This window comes from Elgaria multicarinata, chromosome 8, assembly GCF_023053635.1.
Source record: "Elgaria multicarinata webbii isolate HBS135686 ecotype San Diego chromosome 8, rElgMul1.1.pri, whole genome shotgun sequence".
NCBI classification, from domain to species: domain Eukaryota; kingdom Metazoa; phylum Chordata; class Lepidosauria; order Squamata; family Anguidae; genus Elgaria; species Elgaria multicarinata.
The window spans coordinates 56,972,611-56,987,882 of record NC_086178.1 but is presented as its reverse complement, the minus strand read 5'-3'; the positions used below and the strand labels follow the sequence as shown (position 1 = coordinate 56,987,882).

The following is a 15,272-nucleotide window of genomic DNA, read 5'->3' as shown; positions in this document are numbered from 1 at the left end:
TTACTGCAAACTATCTAAGACATTCTTGATAGATGCTAATTCTAAAAGTAACTTGTGCCTTGGAGAGGAGGGGGGGAAAGGAGTAAAGAAAGAAAGAACGAACGAAAGAGAGAGAGAGAGAGAGAGACAGAGAGAGAGAGAGAGAGAGACAGCATTGGCCACTTTTTGGCTCTGATCTCACCCAGCATTGGCTTCATCTCCAGCCACTGTTGGCATGCAGTGCCCAAGGAAATGTGGCCCTCAACAGAAAAAAGATCCCATCTGTGCAATAGAAAGCAAGATATCAGGCCTACAGCCTTCTAAAGAAAAGCACCCTTTCCCGCTGGGAGATGCTACCTGCCTCCAAAGTTATCAAAAGGATGGAACCGCTGCAAAAGTGTTTTAAAAATTCATTCCTTAAAATCTATGCATTTCCCAAACTCCCATGTCAAATGGGATTTTCAGTGATTAAAACGCTTTACAATCATTTTCACATTCATTCGCATAATTGCCTGCTGAGGTTGGTTATTTGCCCTTGGTGCCCCTCTCACTGCAATCCATCAAAGCCAATGAAGTATGTTCAGAGCCTTGGGCTTTTCTCTGTCAAGAGACTCAATGCCCGGTAGTGCAGGAAAAGACGGTCTATCCTTGAAGGCAGTGAGCACGTCCGCCTACAGGGGTTACACAAATTCATGGAGGATAAGGCTGTCAATGGGTACTAGTAGTGATGGCTATACATTTCTTCCAAAGGCCTAAATACACCAGTTGCTGGGGAAGATGGGCAGGAGGGTGCTGTTGCACTCATGTCCTGCTTGTGGGCTTCCCAGAGGCAGCTGGCTGGCCACTGCATGAACAGAACGCTGGACTAGATAGGCCTCTGGTCTGATTTTGCAGGGCTCTTCATATGTGTCTCATGCAAGGGCATCATTTGGAGGCATCTGGGGGCTGCTCCTTTGCCTGTCCTCACCAGTCCCTCTCGTGTGGCTCCCGGTAAGGCAGCCCCAGATGCAGGAACACATCCTTCTCGGTAGGGGTAGACAGAGCAAGGCCGGGCACTGTCTTGAGGCCGCCAGGTCCGCGCACCACGCCAGTGCTGAGGGTGTGCTCTGACAGACTCATGCCCTTGGTCTTGGCCAGAGCTCGCATGGAGCGGTTGAAGTGGGCTGAGCCCGTAAAGTAGAGCAGGGCGCAAGCAAACTCGCCATAGGGCACCACAATGATGTCAAGGCGGCGGTGGCGGCGGCCCGGGCCTGGCAGACGACAGACCCCCAGGTACTTCTTCTGGCTTCCATTATCTTCCTGACTCACCAAGTCATCTGTGAGAAAGCCTGAGGGGAAAGGCATATATCAGGCAGAGTTATAAATCCCTCCCTACTCCATTGCAAGCCTGGGGAGGTCGGGGGGCTCCCTGTTTGCTAGCACCAGTGCCAGGGACCTGACCAATATGATTCGTGGGGATTCTCCTAGGAGATAGCACACTGTCAGGACATTAGCCTGCATTACCCAGCTGTGAGCATCAAGAGATCTCCTTCCGAAAAGTTCATGACGAGCCTAGCTAAGACCGTATCCTCAGGATGCAAGCGCAAAGTCTGTCTCCAAAAGCCTGAATAGAGAGGAGAGCTCAGTTGCCTGTGCATCTTGGCACAGAGGGCAAAGAGGCCAAAATAAAACAGGGAGGCTGATGAAGCCATGTTCTGCTGATTAGCTTGTGTGCCTGTATTGACAGGATGCTAGAGGCTAAGAAGAAGTGAGATTCAGGGCTCTGGCATCTCTATAGAGGGAAATTCCAAGAAAAGGAATAATGCACACTGTTAAATGTGGATGGCAGACAACATAAGCCCTCCCTGCTTATGAGCTCTAGGTGCTTCATGCAGGGAGCCTAATGCCTATTCCCAAGAAGGGAGGTATCTGGTGCTTCCAATGAAACGCCAGCTACAGTAGCTTTGAGCATCAGTATGAACTGCCAGGACTGGGATGTACATGACAGTATTTGGCAACAATGCATGCTTGTTCTTACAAAGGCGTAACAGGAGTCGTGGGCGTGGGCCCTTTCCCCCTCCTGCTCATACCACTTTCCCGGAGGCTGCCAAGTAGCTTGCTGAATACTCCTTGGTGGGAGTGCCCATCGGGGTGAGTCACCAGCACATCCACATCTCCACAGGTGGGTTTCCTCCGCCGGAACGAGCCACAGGCTACACTCACCAGTCCAGGTTTGATGGACTGCGCTGCTTCTCTGACCTCCAAGAAAAGACAGGGTAGAGGAATGGACTGAGAAGTATTTGCTGATTTCAAGCCTTTGCCACCCACTATGGAGGTCATTCAATTACCCAACCCTATGTGCTTTGTGCAATAAATAAATAAATAAATAAATAAAGTTTTAAAAATCAATGCCACCATAATCTGGCAAGAAAGCTGAATTCCATAGTCTGTATAAATTCTGCCAACACAACATTCAATTTATTCTACTTCTGCCAGACATGGGGAGGGGCAAGGAACCCCTTCCCTTTCACCAGAGAACATTTGATTAAGCCCTTCTCCAGTATGGGGGAGTTTCCCCATGAATTGTCCCTACGTTTGCAAGCCTGTTTTCAAATCTACCATGGCTATAAGTCAGGGCCAGGCAGAAAGTGGATCTCCAGCAGTTTTAGATGTCAACTCCCCAAAGGCCCTGCCAGCATGGCCAATGGTCAGGAACGCTGGGAGTTAACGTCCAAAACACCTGGAGGTTTGCTTTCTGCCCACCTTTGCTATAAGTAAAAGCTAAGGTCCTCAGGATACTGAATTATGTGAGCACACAGAATACACACAGTCCAGTCCTGGTCTTAGCTCTCTCAGGACCTGGCTGCTCTTTCAGTGGCTTGCAGCCTGGTGACAATAATCCTTCCAAACTATGGGATGCTACCATGCTGCAGAGCTGGAGAAAAAGAAATGAAACAAAGTGTGCTGCAGCAGGAAGTCTGTGATGAAGCAGGTGCAAAGGGGTGAGAGTGGGGATATCTGATTATCTTTTAGACAGGAAGAGAAAGCCAGGGCGATAGCATGAAGCACGGCATTGCAAGGCAGGCCTGGCCCCGGGGCTCTGGCACTCTCCCTGCTACAGGCCTGGCCTCTTTAGAAGCTCCATTCCATGGAAGGGAGCTCCAGCTGAGCTCTACAGAGAGAGCTCAGCTGGAGCTCCAAGTCCTCTCCCAACTGCAGCCAAGCCCTAGAAACAGGCCAAGAGCTGGAACTCACAACCCAGTGGGGGCCTGGGCCCAAAGCTGAGCTCCCGATCCATACTGGCATCCCTCTGATGGCTTCATTAAAGCATCGTTTGAAGGTGGTTTCAGTATGCGGGATTATGGGTATTAGGATGCCAATCACCCATTTTGCTAAACAAAGACTTGATTGCTGGTTCAGAACACTGTGGATGGCATGTGGGGGGAGGCAGCCTGGAGGGTGAGCACCCCTTGTCAGTCTTCAGGATCATCCTTCATTAGCGAGGGATAAACCCATTAACCTCTGCCCTGCAACATTTGGAATAGCCTCCGTGGCTTTTCTAATGCAGATCTGCCCCCTTTGCATCCTCAATTAAGTTTTCTTGAAAGCAGCCAGCCTCACGCAGCACCTTGGATCTTGGACAGACAGCAGCTAATCCCCTCATTCTCTTGTCTCTTCCCCCGAGGTGGGCAAGAGATGGGTAATCCCATCAAACCCACAATAGGCCCGCTCCCAAGGGCGGAGGCTCCCAAAAGAGCTTTCATTCTGTGGAAGGGGCAATGCCCTACCTGGCAACTACATATTCTTCGGGGCCAGGCAGTGTGACTGAGTGACAGCGTCACGCCGCCCGGTGCTGCCATGGTAATTTCAGCATCCAGGAGAAGCCATGAAAACGTTTCATGCGGCTTAGATCCATGAGCCTGCAACTCACCGCTCAAACATTTTTATTAATTGCTCGTTGACTTCTACAAGCTTATGAGGGGCCACGATCCTGGCCAGAGCCATAATGAGAAGGAGAAGGGACTTGCTCGGAGGGCTGGCAAAGAGATTCACTGAGGCAGTCTGGGTCTCATAGAATCATAGAATAGTAGAGTTGGAAGGGGCCTATCAGGCCATCGAGTCCAACCCCCTGCTCAATGCAGGAATCCACCCTAAAGCATCCCTGACAGATGGCTGTCCAGCTGCCTCTTGAAGGCCTCTAGTGTGGGAAAGCCCTGAGTCATTGGTTCCAATCCTCCATCTGGTTTGCTGTGAGGCAGTCTGGGTCTCCTTTAGAGGAGTGCTGGCATAATAGCTTTGGGAGTTTACAACAACAGGGATGAGAGCTGCCAGTATGCAGTAAGAAGATTAGGACAGAGGAATACCAGTAACGCAGACTGAATGCTAGATCAGTTCTGGCGGTTTGCAGATCATCAGCCTGGAGGGAGGGTAAGACAGGCAGCTGCTTTGCTCCCCTTCTTTTTGCACATCACCTCTTGCCCAACTATGGGGAACCGTGCGTTCACCGCAAATCACGTGGGAGTACAAACGCCCTACCAGGACCCAATCTTAAATCTCCAGCCAATCATTCCCGATAAGCTCTGCTATGAATGCTTCTAGAAGGGAAGGGTCTCTGGGAGGCAGAAAGCTGGGATGGCACCCTCACGGTGACCTCAGCATCCTGTTCGTTACTCTCCCTCTCGGCAAATAAGAAGGCACAGCCCTGCTTCCGGTAAGAGGTTCTGTTGAGTCAAAGTTTCCGGTCCAGAGAGGAAGCACCCTGCGGCGCGGAAGACAGCACTTTGACAAGAGGTTTGGGAGTAACAGTTGGTGTAATATGGAATTAGGTGGAGGCCTTTCCCTTATTTTGAGATGCTGACGAGCCCCCGCCCCCTGCTTTTTTACTTGCTACTGCAACTGGTGCTCCAGCAGGGCAGGGTAGATCCCAGTTTTGGCACCCCAAACAGTTTGATGAAGAAGAGAAATGAAGCCCAAATAACCTATGATTTCTATGCAAATTCCTCTCCAACCCCCACTGTGGCTAGTTAGAGAGAGAGAAAAAGTGGGATTTGCTGTTGTTGCCAAATTGGAATGTATAAGGGAAAAGAGGTATATGTATAGAAATTTAGGAAAACTGATGTCTCTTAAGCCATCAACACAAAAGAGATTGTGTCAATTTTACAGGTCAGTAATGCTCTACTGAGCTCTGATGAGGTGTGCTAAGTGACTTCCTAAGTCTCGCTGGGGGCCTGCCCACAGCCCCCACTGGGGTACTCACAGTCTGCTCAATTTCGGCAGCTTCTGCCCGGGGCATGCGCTCCAAGAAGTCCTCGTAGTGCTTCAAGCCAACAGCTTGCTGACTGGTGGGAGATGCCTTAGTGCGGATGTCGTCCAGAGTGCGAAAGCCCTGCGCAGAGTACACAGGACACTCAAACAGGGCAGCCTTGTCTTCAGTCATCTCTGCTGCCATTCACACCTATCTGGAACCCAGCTCTGTCACCTTTAGAGTGAGACTGGAATGAGGAATCGTAATAGGATTCCTTGTCTTACTGCCCTCTCTTCAGCCTAGTGTTTGCAGAATGCTTATAGAGTGTCACCCCCGTCGTCACTGGGCTCCGCTGGGGCGATGTTCCATAGCCCACAAAAATAGACAATGATGGTGGTGCTCTGGGAGAAAGGCTTAAACTGAACGAAAGTGTTGATCTGGCACTTGCCCTTTCTTGCAGATAGAGAGCCGAGGGTGACAATGACACAACACAGATACTGATAATGAAGAAAACAAGGCCAATGCAAGCAAGTGATGACACATGACCTCATTGGGCACATGATGTGGCAGTGGAATCTAGCCATTACCTGCTCATCAAGTGCCTCGTAAACCCTCCCCCAAGCCCTCCCACTCCCTCCCACTCAAATAAATCGCACGGTAGCCTTACTCAAATAGAATTTACATTATGTACTGGTAGTCAAAATACATCAGAGTCATTTTACACACAGACACATTTGAACCAAAAAGGTCACACTGCCTCTTTCCACTACAGTTTGAACTATGGTAAGGATGGCCACAATGAGAGACTTTCTCCTTAATCCATTTTAGTTTCAATTCTCTGACCTCAGTGGCAAAATAATAGTTCTAGGTAACCAAGCAGCTGTTCAGAGGACACTGATAAAGACTCCGTTTCTAGCACATTAGAAGTTATTTCCCAGTAACCAAGGCTAAAGCAGGCCTGGGCAACTTGCAGCCCTCCAGATGTTTTGGCCTGCAGCTCCCACCAGACTTAGCCGACACAGCCCATAGTGAGGGATGATGGAAGTTGTAGTCCCAAAACATCCAGAGGGTCACGCATTCCCCATCACTGTTCTAAGCCTTGCTGTCAGTGTTTTCTTCCCCTCAACAAAGCACATAAACGCCTAATCTACACCAAACAGGATACAGCGCTATGAAAGTGGTATAGGGTATGTGTCAATGGGCCCCAACAGTTGCCAGTGCACTTCAATACCGCTATAAAGCAGTAGTGTGGGGCTCCTGCCTTTTATATACGCTTTCATAGTACAATATCCTGCTTTGTGTAGATTAGGCCAAGATCCAAGCATCCGGGATGGTTAGTCAATAGAAACTCACTTTGGAACTTGAGCAGTTAACTCCTTGGCCTACAACTCCCATCAGCCTTTGCCAGCATAGCCAATGGTGAGGGATGATGGGAGCTGTAGGCCAAAACATCTTCTGGACCACAAGTTGCCCATCCCTGCCATAAGATGCAAACTCACATATGTATGCCTTGTGGCAGTGCTGCAGCACAAACAAAAGTGACAAACGAATATAACAGCAATTACTGCTGTGCTCAGTGGTGCAAAGAAGAGAGAAAATTACCTGCTGGTACCACATCTGAGCAGTCTTTACTCCTGCTCCCCAGATACTGGAAAACACTTCTAGTACTGAGACACTCTCACTGATGTGGTCAAGCTTCCGAAGGTGCCCACTCTCCAGGATCTCAACAACCTTTTCTGCCATCTGCTTCCCAATTCCAGGGATCTTGCAGGCTTCCTGAAAGAAACCCACAAAGCAACAGTTAGCCAGAAAAAAAAGTCTGCAAAGCTGGCTTATGCCGGACCTGCCTTTCTCACTTGGACAGGGCTAACTGCAATGAGCAGGGGGTTGGACTCAATGGCCTCGTAGGCCCCTTCCAGCTCTACTATTCTACGATTCTATGAACTTCAGCTTCCAAAGAATGGGTTTCTTGACTCCTGAGGTGGTGCCAACTTTCTAACACGGAGTCACCTCCCCAAGAAGCCACTTTCCTAAACTGGTATTTAGAAGCCTATGCAATCTTGTGTCTTTTACCCTCTCGCTACCAGTCTGTCGTCTCGCCCTCAAGGCAATCGCAGACCTTCTTGAAAGGACTAGAAGTGCAGCACAAGCTTTTGCTAATTCCATGCTCAGAAATTCTCCCTGAACAGCAGAGAATAATAGCAAGTGAATAACCCTGGCAAGCAAGTGGGAGTATGCTGCGAGCGACTTTGAGCTTGCACCTTGCTGGTGCAACATAACTGCTAGCTATCCCCATGGGAAGCAGTGTGCACAGGAGAGAAGGCCAGACGTTCCGACACTCTGTGGCTGCTCCTGAGAATGGCAAGGGGCAGATACTTTCGGGAAGGTGGAATTGTAACAGGAAAACAGTTTGCTTGAGAAGAAATCTCTCCCATTTACCTGATATGAGCTGACTGGCTTGTGGTAGCTCTTGAGCGCATTAATGGCTTTGGAGTAACTTAGAGCCCTCCACTTGTCCCCTTGGACAGAGTAGGCTTTTGCCAGTAGCTCCAGCTTCTCCGTAATGCACTGATTATGATTCACTTTCTTGCTTTCAGAGGACTGAGCACAAACCCACTTGCCAGAGGGAAGTGCCACAGGGGAGTCTCCTGGCAGAGCGTTTGGGTCCCGACCTGACCTCAGGGCTTCCAGTTCTCCCAGGGTGACAACAGGCTCTTCTCCTTCTGTTCCCTCATCGTCCAAGATCTTCTTTGGAGAGAGGTAGAACAAGAAGCCATGAAATGCAGCTATCATTGATCCAAACAATTACAAGGCACGAGCTCATTACGCAGCCAAACAGGGGGTCTCTAATACACTCAATGGACTCTCATGAGATCCACAGCAACAGTTAGCTTGACCATGTAACTCCACTTCTGAAATCTCTTCATTGGCTTCCAATTCACTTCAGAATCCAATATAAACTTCTCCTGTTGACCTACAAAGCTTTTCACTGTCTAGCTCCTTCCTATCTCTCCTCTCTCCTCTCACACTATTGCCCCGCTCGTGCTCTTCGCTCCTCTGATGCCATGTTTCTCGCCTGCCCAAGGGTCTCTCCTTCCCTTGCTCGGCTTCGTCCATTTTCTTCTGCTGCCCCTTACGCCTGGAATGCTCTTCCAGAACATTTGAGAACTACAAGTTCAACCACAGCTTTTAAAGCTCAGCTAAAAACTTTTCTTTTTCCTAAAGCTTTTAAAACTTGATTTTGTTCTGACTTTATACTGTTAGTTTTACCCTACCCAGTGCCTGTTTACCCTACCCTGTGCCTGTTTGCTTTCTCTTCCCCTCCTTATTGTTTTATTATGGTTTTATTAGAATGTAAGCCTATGCGGCAGGGTCTCGCGATTTACTGTTTTACTCTGTACAGCACCATGTACATTGATGGTGCTATATAAATAAATAAATAAATAAATAAATAAATAAATAATAATAATAATAAGCTGAGTCGAAGGCAGCAAACATCAGTTATACTAACAGTTGCATCTCCACATTTTCCTCTAAGGTGATCATCTAGAACAGCCTTTCTCAACCTGGGGCGCTCCAGATGTGTTGGACTACAACTCCCAGAATTCTGGGAGATGCAGTCCAACACATCTGGAGCACCCCAGGTTGAGAAAGGCTGATCTAGAAGAATAAGGACACATAGCTGGCAGAGTCTCTGGGATGACCAACGTGCTACAGATCATCGCAACATATGAATATGTATGTGTGTTTGTGTGTGTGTGTGTGTGTGTGCGTGAGAGAGAGAGAGAGAGAGAAAGAATATGAGAATTTTAGGGTGATGGGGAAGATGAATCATAACTATAAGATGTTGTCCCAGGACACAGCAACTACTGTAGCAAAGTCTGCAGCCACTAGGGAGCGACAACAGTCCATAATAGACACACTGGGTATTCCACTGATTAGTAGAGAACATAAAGGAATGCTTAAGTTGAACAATGGCTCACACTCAGTACACAGCATGGTCAAGATGCAGTAAGGAGCAGGCTTTAGGGCATTTAATACATTATAGCAGTAATACTCCACAAGCTGATTTTAATATGCTTCGTAGAGAGAAGAAATAAAAATTGAGGCAAACGGCCTTTGAGGCCAGTGTACATTTTTTGCCAGAACTCTGAGATGTTTTTGGAAGGAGAATATCGATATTAATATCAATAACAACAATAATAATTTCAGAGGACAAAGAATAAATGTAGCAGCATGACAGTACACAGTTATGCATCTCAATCATCACAGCAATTTACTAAATGCTCCTTATATTTCCCCGCCCCCTATATTTCTGATTTTCAGGTGGGTTGAAATCAAGCTCACGAGAGGAACATGCTCCACCAAAGGTGGCATGTGCTATGAGCCAGATCCTACAAGGACACCTACATGTTCTTCTTGCGGGAGGGGAGAGAATTGATCCTTTTCAAAAGAAAAAAAGGGGGGTGTATCTATAGATTTAACCAGACATGTTTGTTGTCACCAGCCGCAACGGGCTTGGATGGAGGTTGACATTGGTTAACCTTATTCTAAATAGTTTTTAAAAAACACACACACAAAAAAAAACCCATTAGCTTAACATGAAAAGAAGAGAAAAAGCTCAAAAACACAAGAATGGGAAGCCACAAACCAGGTCCACCCCTGTGGTTTCCTGCTGTTCCAAGGAGTTTGATGCACAGCAGGCAGAACTGTCTCCTGTCTGTGGTTCAGCTTCCTGCTCTCTAGCAGCCCTCTCTGTTTGAGGGTGGATCTTCTCCTCATCTAGAAATTGTGACTGGCTCTTCGAAAGGTCGGCCACATCCAGATACCTGCCAAGAATCAATGTACAGTCAAGTACTATCACTGGGTTTGAAGGCATCCATCTTACCCCTTAACAAGAACCTGAGAAATTACGAAAAAAGGGGATTGCGGAGTTCATACATTAACTCTGTGGATGGGTGTCATTTACTCTCCGTCTCTTTCAGCCAGAACTGCCTGTTTTTCAAAGCCTACCCTGGGGAAAACCCTGCTGTCCCAACGGCCTGGTTTTCAAATGTTTTAACATTTAACTACTAAAGAGAAAACTGCTCAGATGCAAATATCATCAGATAAGGTAGCATTTTATTTGGCTTACAGCTTATTTTACTGGGTTAGGTAGCCTATTCCAATGAAGGGGGGGAATAAAAATGTACAATAGCAAAAGGCCCTCATCGTTTGGAAGTGGGATGAAGGGTCAGTGGCACGAGAGGCAACTGGGCAGGACTGACTGGGGTGGGGTTTCCTTTCTCAGATCTGATGTGTACTTTTGGCCCACTGCTCACTAGAGCGCCCCACCCCACCACGGGTTCTTGTAGGGAGCTGTAACAGAGCACCCAACACCATGCCTGTCTAACCCAGGCCTCCAGGAGGCCCAGCAACTGGGGCAAAAAGCCCTTTCTCTCGAGCTGCTAGAACCTCCATCAATATGCCTCTTTTACACTACCTTTGCAGTTTAAAGATTTTCTTTGTGACAAACATGAAGACCGTACAATATTTGATTTTGACATAAGCAGTTGAAGAGGCCTTTTTAACATTTTGGATGTAGCAAATATCCTGGGTTTCTCTGTGAACTCTTATTGAACTTGCAAAGGATGACACTGCCACACATCCTTTAAAATCCCCCATTTTAAAGACGTTTCTTTTCACCATAGTTTAGTCCCATTAAATAGCAACCCTAGAAAGGGCTCATGACAGGGCTGACAGAGAATATCACGTCATCCTTAATGAGGGAAACCAACTAAGATGGCCCCAATTTCACTGGGAGCAAGTAGGACAATGAAAAGCACTTAGAATTCTACTCCTATAACAGCAAGGTATGCATTTAAGCAAGAATCTCTATTGTTTTACCATCACATAGGATCGAGGGGAAAATTTAATTCGGTGTGTGTGTGGAAGCAGACAGGCAAGGATTTCTTGGCCCTGTTACCATAGAACTTCAGTAAAACTCTTGCCTCTCTGTGCATTCCCAAGATGAGAAATCAATTTCTATATACACCTTGCCACCTCAGATTGGATAAAGTGTGTAAGAGAATTCCCTACTTATCTGGGATGAGGAGGCTGTAGCCGGCAGTGTTTACAATCTGCTGTGCTGTAATACACGAACTCAGCCAGGATGCCTTCACCACTTGCAATCCCTGAGGTAGCTTGGTTAGTTTGAGGAGCCGGAAAGCCCGGTCACAGTCCATGTCTTCATCCACTATTACGTGTGTCACGTCTGGGGAAAGCTGACTGCAGATGCTTCCGCCATTTTGGATGATCTGCTTGCAGAAGATCTGAGCCCTGGCCTGGCCAATTCCTGCTTGCAGAATATAGGCCATCATTGGTTCCAGCCACCCTGCTAGTAAAAGCAACAAAGGAAAGAGGCTCAGCAAGATGAAGATGATTTCATGCCTTATCTGAGTGATGGGAATCTGGCAGCCTGAAGTCAAAATGACTATAGAGAAGGCTATCTGACTTACAGCACATAAGCAGTATATCAAAGAACAATACCTCTACTTTACTAGATCCTTCCAGGTTTCAGTAATTTCTCCCAAAGCAAGCTACACTAAAAACTAGCCCATAGTAATCTATGACAGAGCACAGCAGGCTATCTCATAGCTTCACCTGGCTAAGGAATAAAAAACTCACCCTGCTTGTTCCTGGTTTCTTCTTTCAGTACCTTTGGAGGTATCTGTGAATCATCTCTTAATTTCTTTCGTTTGGGAAAAGCTTTGACAATTCCTTGGGGTTCCATGGAACACTGATGCTTCCTTCCCAGGCAGGAGTAAGCAGTCTTGCTAAAGAGGATAGTAAAGACAGCAAAGGTTTAAAGTGTGGACATTGATGGTGCTATATAAATAAATAAATAAATAAATAAATAAATAAATAAATAAATAATAATAATGTTCCTCAGAGAGATTTCTAGCCCCTCTCTGAAAATACAGCTACTTCATGTTCCACAGCAACAGATGAAACACCCCCATAAGCAACTTTAGCTAGGGAATTTAAATGAGGAGTGCAAGGCCAATAGGATAGCTTCAGCTTCTGGGTGTGTGTGTGTCTTAGGTTATGATCCATTTTAATGACCGCCAATCCTCCAGAAAAAGAAACCCTATGGCAGGGATGGGGAACCTTTGGCCCATAAGCCAGATATGGCCAGTGAAGAATTTTCCATCCAGCCTGCCAGCTTCTCTGCCATGACAAGGATAAACCCTAATCTCTGAGCAGTTGCTGATCAGAGATAAGAGCTTTTCCTGGCTGCACAGTGAGAAAGGGTTCACCAAGGAAAAGCTCTTATCTCTAAGCAGCACCTTACACTTGGTTAGCATTGAAAAAGTGAGACTTTCTCAGCACTCGTCAAGGGAAATCTCCTCCCGCATTGCCCTGGCTCCTCCTTCAGCTAACCTGCATGGATCAGCTAAGCGGGGTGTGGCGTGGGATGAGAAATACCCCAGCTGGATCATGGGCCTGGGAAGTGTTTGTGACAATGGAGGGGTGTATGTGCGTGCATGTGTGTGCGTGAGAGAGAGAGAAAGAGAGATGGATGGATATTCCCTGTTTTGGCTTGGGCCACACATACTGCTGGCATGCAGCCCCCAGGACGTTTTCTTGGGCTGAAAAACATTACCCACCCCTGCCCTATGGCAATGTTCCATTTCCAATTCAGCTGGGTATTTGAAGGATGACATTTATTTTCTACCACTGGCGTGAGGCCCTGAGAGTTCTCCCATCCAATCACTGATGGGACTCTACTCTTTTAAAAATGTACTTTTAACATGTTTTTATTCAGTTTTATTCTTTTATTCGATTTGTCCACCCCTCCAAAATTCTTGAATGGGGAGCGGTATATAAATATTGTAAATAAATAAATACTCTCCTCAGCATACAAAATCTTGTACATCCAAAGATCAGTAGACTTGGTGCTTCACAATAATAATAATAACAACAACAACAACATAATGCTACTTAGATCCTTGGAACATCTCCATAAATGCCACTATATCATCATCAACAACAACAACAACACAATTATTTATATAGCACCATCAGGATGCAGGGAGCTTTACAAAAGGACAGATCCCTGTCAATGAGTTGCCACAAGAGGAATAGGCTTCTCTCCAGATTTTGAGGGGCCCTGAGCAGGCTGCTCTCAGTGGTCCCTCCCAGTGCTGGCCAAGACCCCTAGTCCCTGCTGCCACTTGGATACCCTGGTGGTGGTGGTGCTCCTTCAGCTGCCAGCCATCTTAATGGGATACAATACTCCAAGGGGGTGGGGGTGGGAAACTTGAAAAACCTCTGGGATTGTCTCTACTTTCTCCATTTCAGAATAGTCTGTATACTCTGTATACTGTCTGTATACTCTCACAGGGATTTCTGAGAATTTCAGACTCAGGAATCCCCCCTCCCCAAAAGGCTAAATTGATGAAGCTAATTTGAAACTGCAGCCCATGAGTTCCTGGGCTCCACCATCCCACTGCATCAACCATTTTGTCTTCTTGCACCATCATGCCTCTCTGTTACTATTCATTCTGCCATGCCTATTGAACAAGGAGAGGGGGAGCGTGTTTCAAGGGGGCTGTCAAAAATGTTTCTAGGGATAGGGGAAGGCAGCAGAAATCCCTGGGAGATATTGGAACCAACTTGGCAACGAATTAAATATGGGGGAGGGGGAGTGAGGACTAGTTTATATTGGGGTTTTTTTGTATTTGTGTTTTTAGATTGTTGGTTGTTTTTATGCTCTTCATGATTTTAATTTTTGTGAACCGCCCAGAGAGCTTCGGCTATTGGGCGGTAGGTATAGAAATGTAATAAATAAATAATAAATAATAATAGTTACATTTTTAACTGGGCAACACAATCCCTCTTATGTGGCATGCAATATAGGATTACAAGAGCCTATACATAAACAAATAAACACCACACTGCCTAGAGCAGCCTTCCCCAACTTGGTGACCTCTAGATGTTGTGGTCTACAAATCCCAGATTTCCTGACCATTGGCCATGTTGTCCTGGGCTGATGGGAGATGACATCCAAAGCACCTGGAAGGCATCAGGTTGGAAAAAGATGGCACAGAAGTTGAGGTCAGGAAATTGATAGAAAAGAGGTGCAGCCCCATAACCACAGCTTGCTTGCCTGTGTGTGTGCTTGCTCTCTTTCTGAGTGGTGTGGTGGTTAGGATTAGACCCACTGCAGCCCAGAGATCACTGATCTAACCACTAGACCAGCCAGAGAGAAAGAGGCCCTGTTCAGAAGACACCTTAAACTGTGGTTTGAGGTGTCTTCTGATCAGGGCCAGTGAGTGAGTGAGTGAGAGAGAGAACACAAGCAAAGAAGCTATCTGAAGGTTCCTTCCAGTTGAACCCTTCTCCACTAACTTGTTTACTCTGCTTCATCTAAACTGGCAACCCCCAATGTATTGGGACTACAACTCCCAGCACTGGCTATGCTGGCTGTGGATGATGGGAGTTGTAGTCCAACACATCAGGCAGGTGCCAGTTTTGGAAAGGCTGGTACCTCTGCCTGAGGCTTGCTGCCCAGAGAAAGAGTGTGTGCTTACTCAGAGTAGAGGAGGTGTGGCAACCCTATAATCCTCCAGATGTCGCTGAACACCAATTCCCATCAGTCTAAGCCACCATGGTCAATAGTCAGGGATTATGGGCGCTGGAGTCCAACGATGTTGTTTGGAGGACCGCAGGCTCCGCACCCCTGGAGCAGAGGCAGCAGCAGGTGCTGCTGCTGCTGCTGCTCACAGTGCCCCCCTCCACCGCTTGCCGCCCCCAGCGCTGCAAGGAGCCACTCGCCCTGCTCACGCGCCTCCCCAGCGAGTGGGATTGCACCCATCGCGGGTGGGGGGAGGCTAAGGAGAAGGGGAACGGCTCAGAAACGCCCTTACGTCGCGGGTGGGGTGAGAGCGGGCACGTGGAGGGGGGGGCGCTTTTAAAATGTCATGTTCACTTACCGGGGAGGGGGAGGCGTGGGTGCAATAGTAGAGGAGGAGGAGGAGCCACCGCCGCCCTAGGCTCACGGCGTCTTCTTCCGTGTCAGGCCAGC

The 15,272-nt window shown here is 47.5% G+C and overlaps 1 protein-coding gene across 3 annotated transcripts; it reads right to left on the bottom strand.

Moving 5' to 3' along the window:
* Nucleotides 1-372: 372 nt before the first annotated feature.
* Nucleotides 373-15,260, bottom strand: POLL (DNA polymerase lambda). 3 transcript variants are annotated; one of them, XM_063132518.1, is made up of 9 exons: nt 15,181-15,260; nt 11,870-12,018; nt 11,282-11,579; nt 9,855-10,032; nt 7,643-7,951; nt 6,806-6,979; nt 5,216-5,344; nt 2,049-2,217; nt 373-1,307 (listed from the first exon to the last, which is right to left on the bottom strand). In XM_063132518.1, the coding sequence occupies exons 2-9, from the start codon at nt 11,973-11,975 to the stop codon at nt 943-945; spliced, it is 1,728 nt and encodes a 575-aa protein (XP_062988588.1). In that variant the 5' UTR covers nt 11,976-12,018; nt 15,181-15,260; the 3' UTR covers nt 373-942. The 3 variants fall into 3 exon arrangements, with proteins under 3 accessions (XP_062988588.1, XP_062988589.1, XP_062988590.1); XM_063132519.1 differs by having other exon boundaries at nt 7,643-7,948; XM_063132520.1 differs by having other exon boundaries at nt 11,282-11,576.
* Nucleotides 15,261-15,272: the final 12 nt, after the last annotated feature.

Excerpts from the sequence above, each read along its gene's own strand:
- POLL (XM_063132518.1), bottom strand. The coding sequence starts at position 11,975 with ATGGAACCCCAAGGAATTGTCAAAGCTTTTCCCAAACGAAAGAAATTA. Across the intron at positions 10,033-11,281 it reads AGCCTCCTCATCCCAGATAA|GTATCTGGATGTGGCCGACC; the intron begins GTAGGGAATTCT and ends GATTCTTGGCAG. Across the intron at positions 6,980-7,642 it reads AGCCAGTCAGCTCATATCAG|GAAGCCTGCAAGATCCCTGG; the intron begins GTAAATGGGAGA and ends GGTTTCTTTCAG.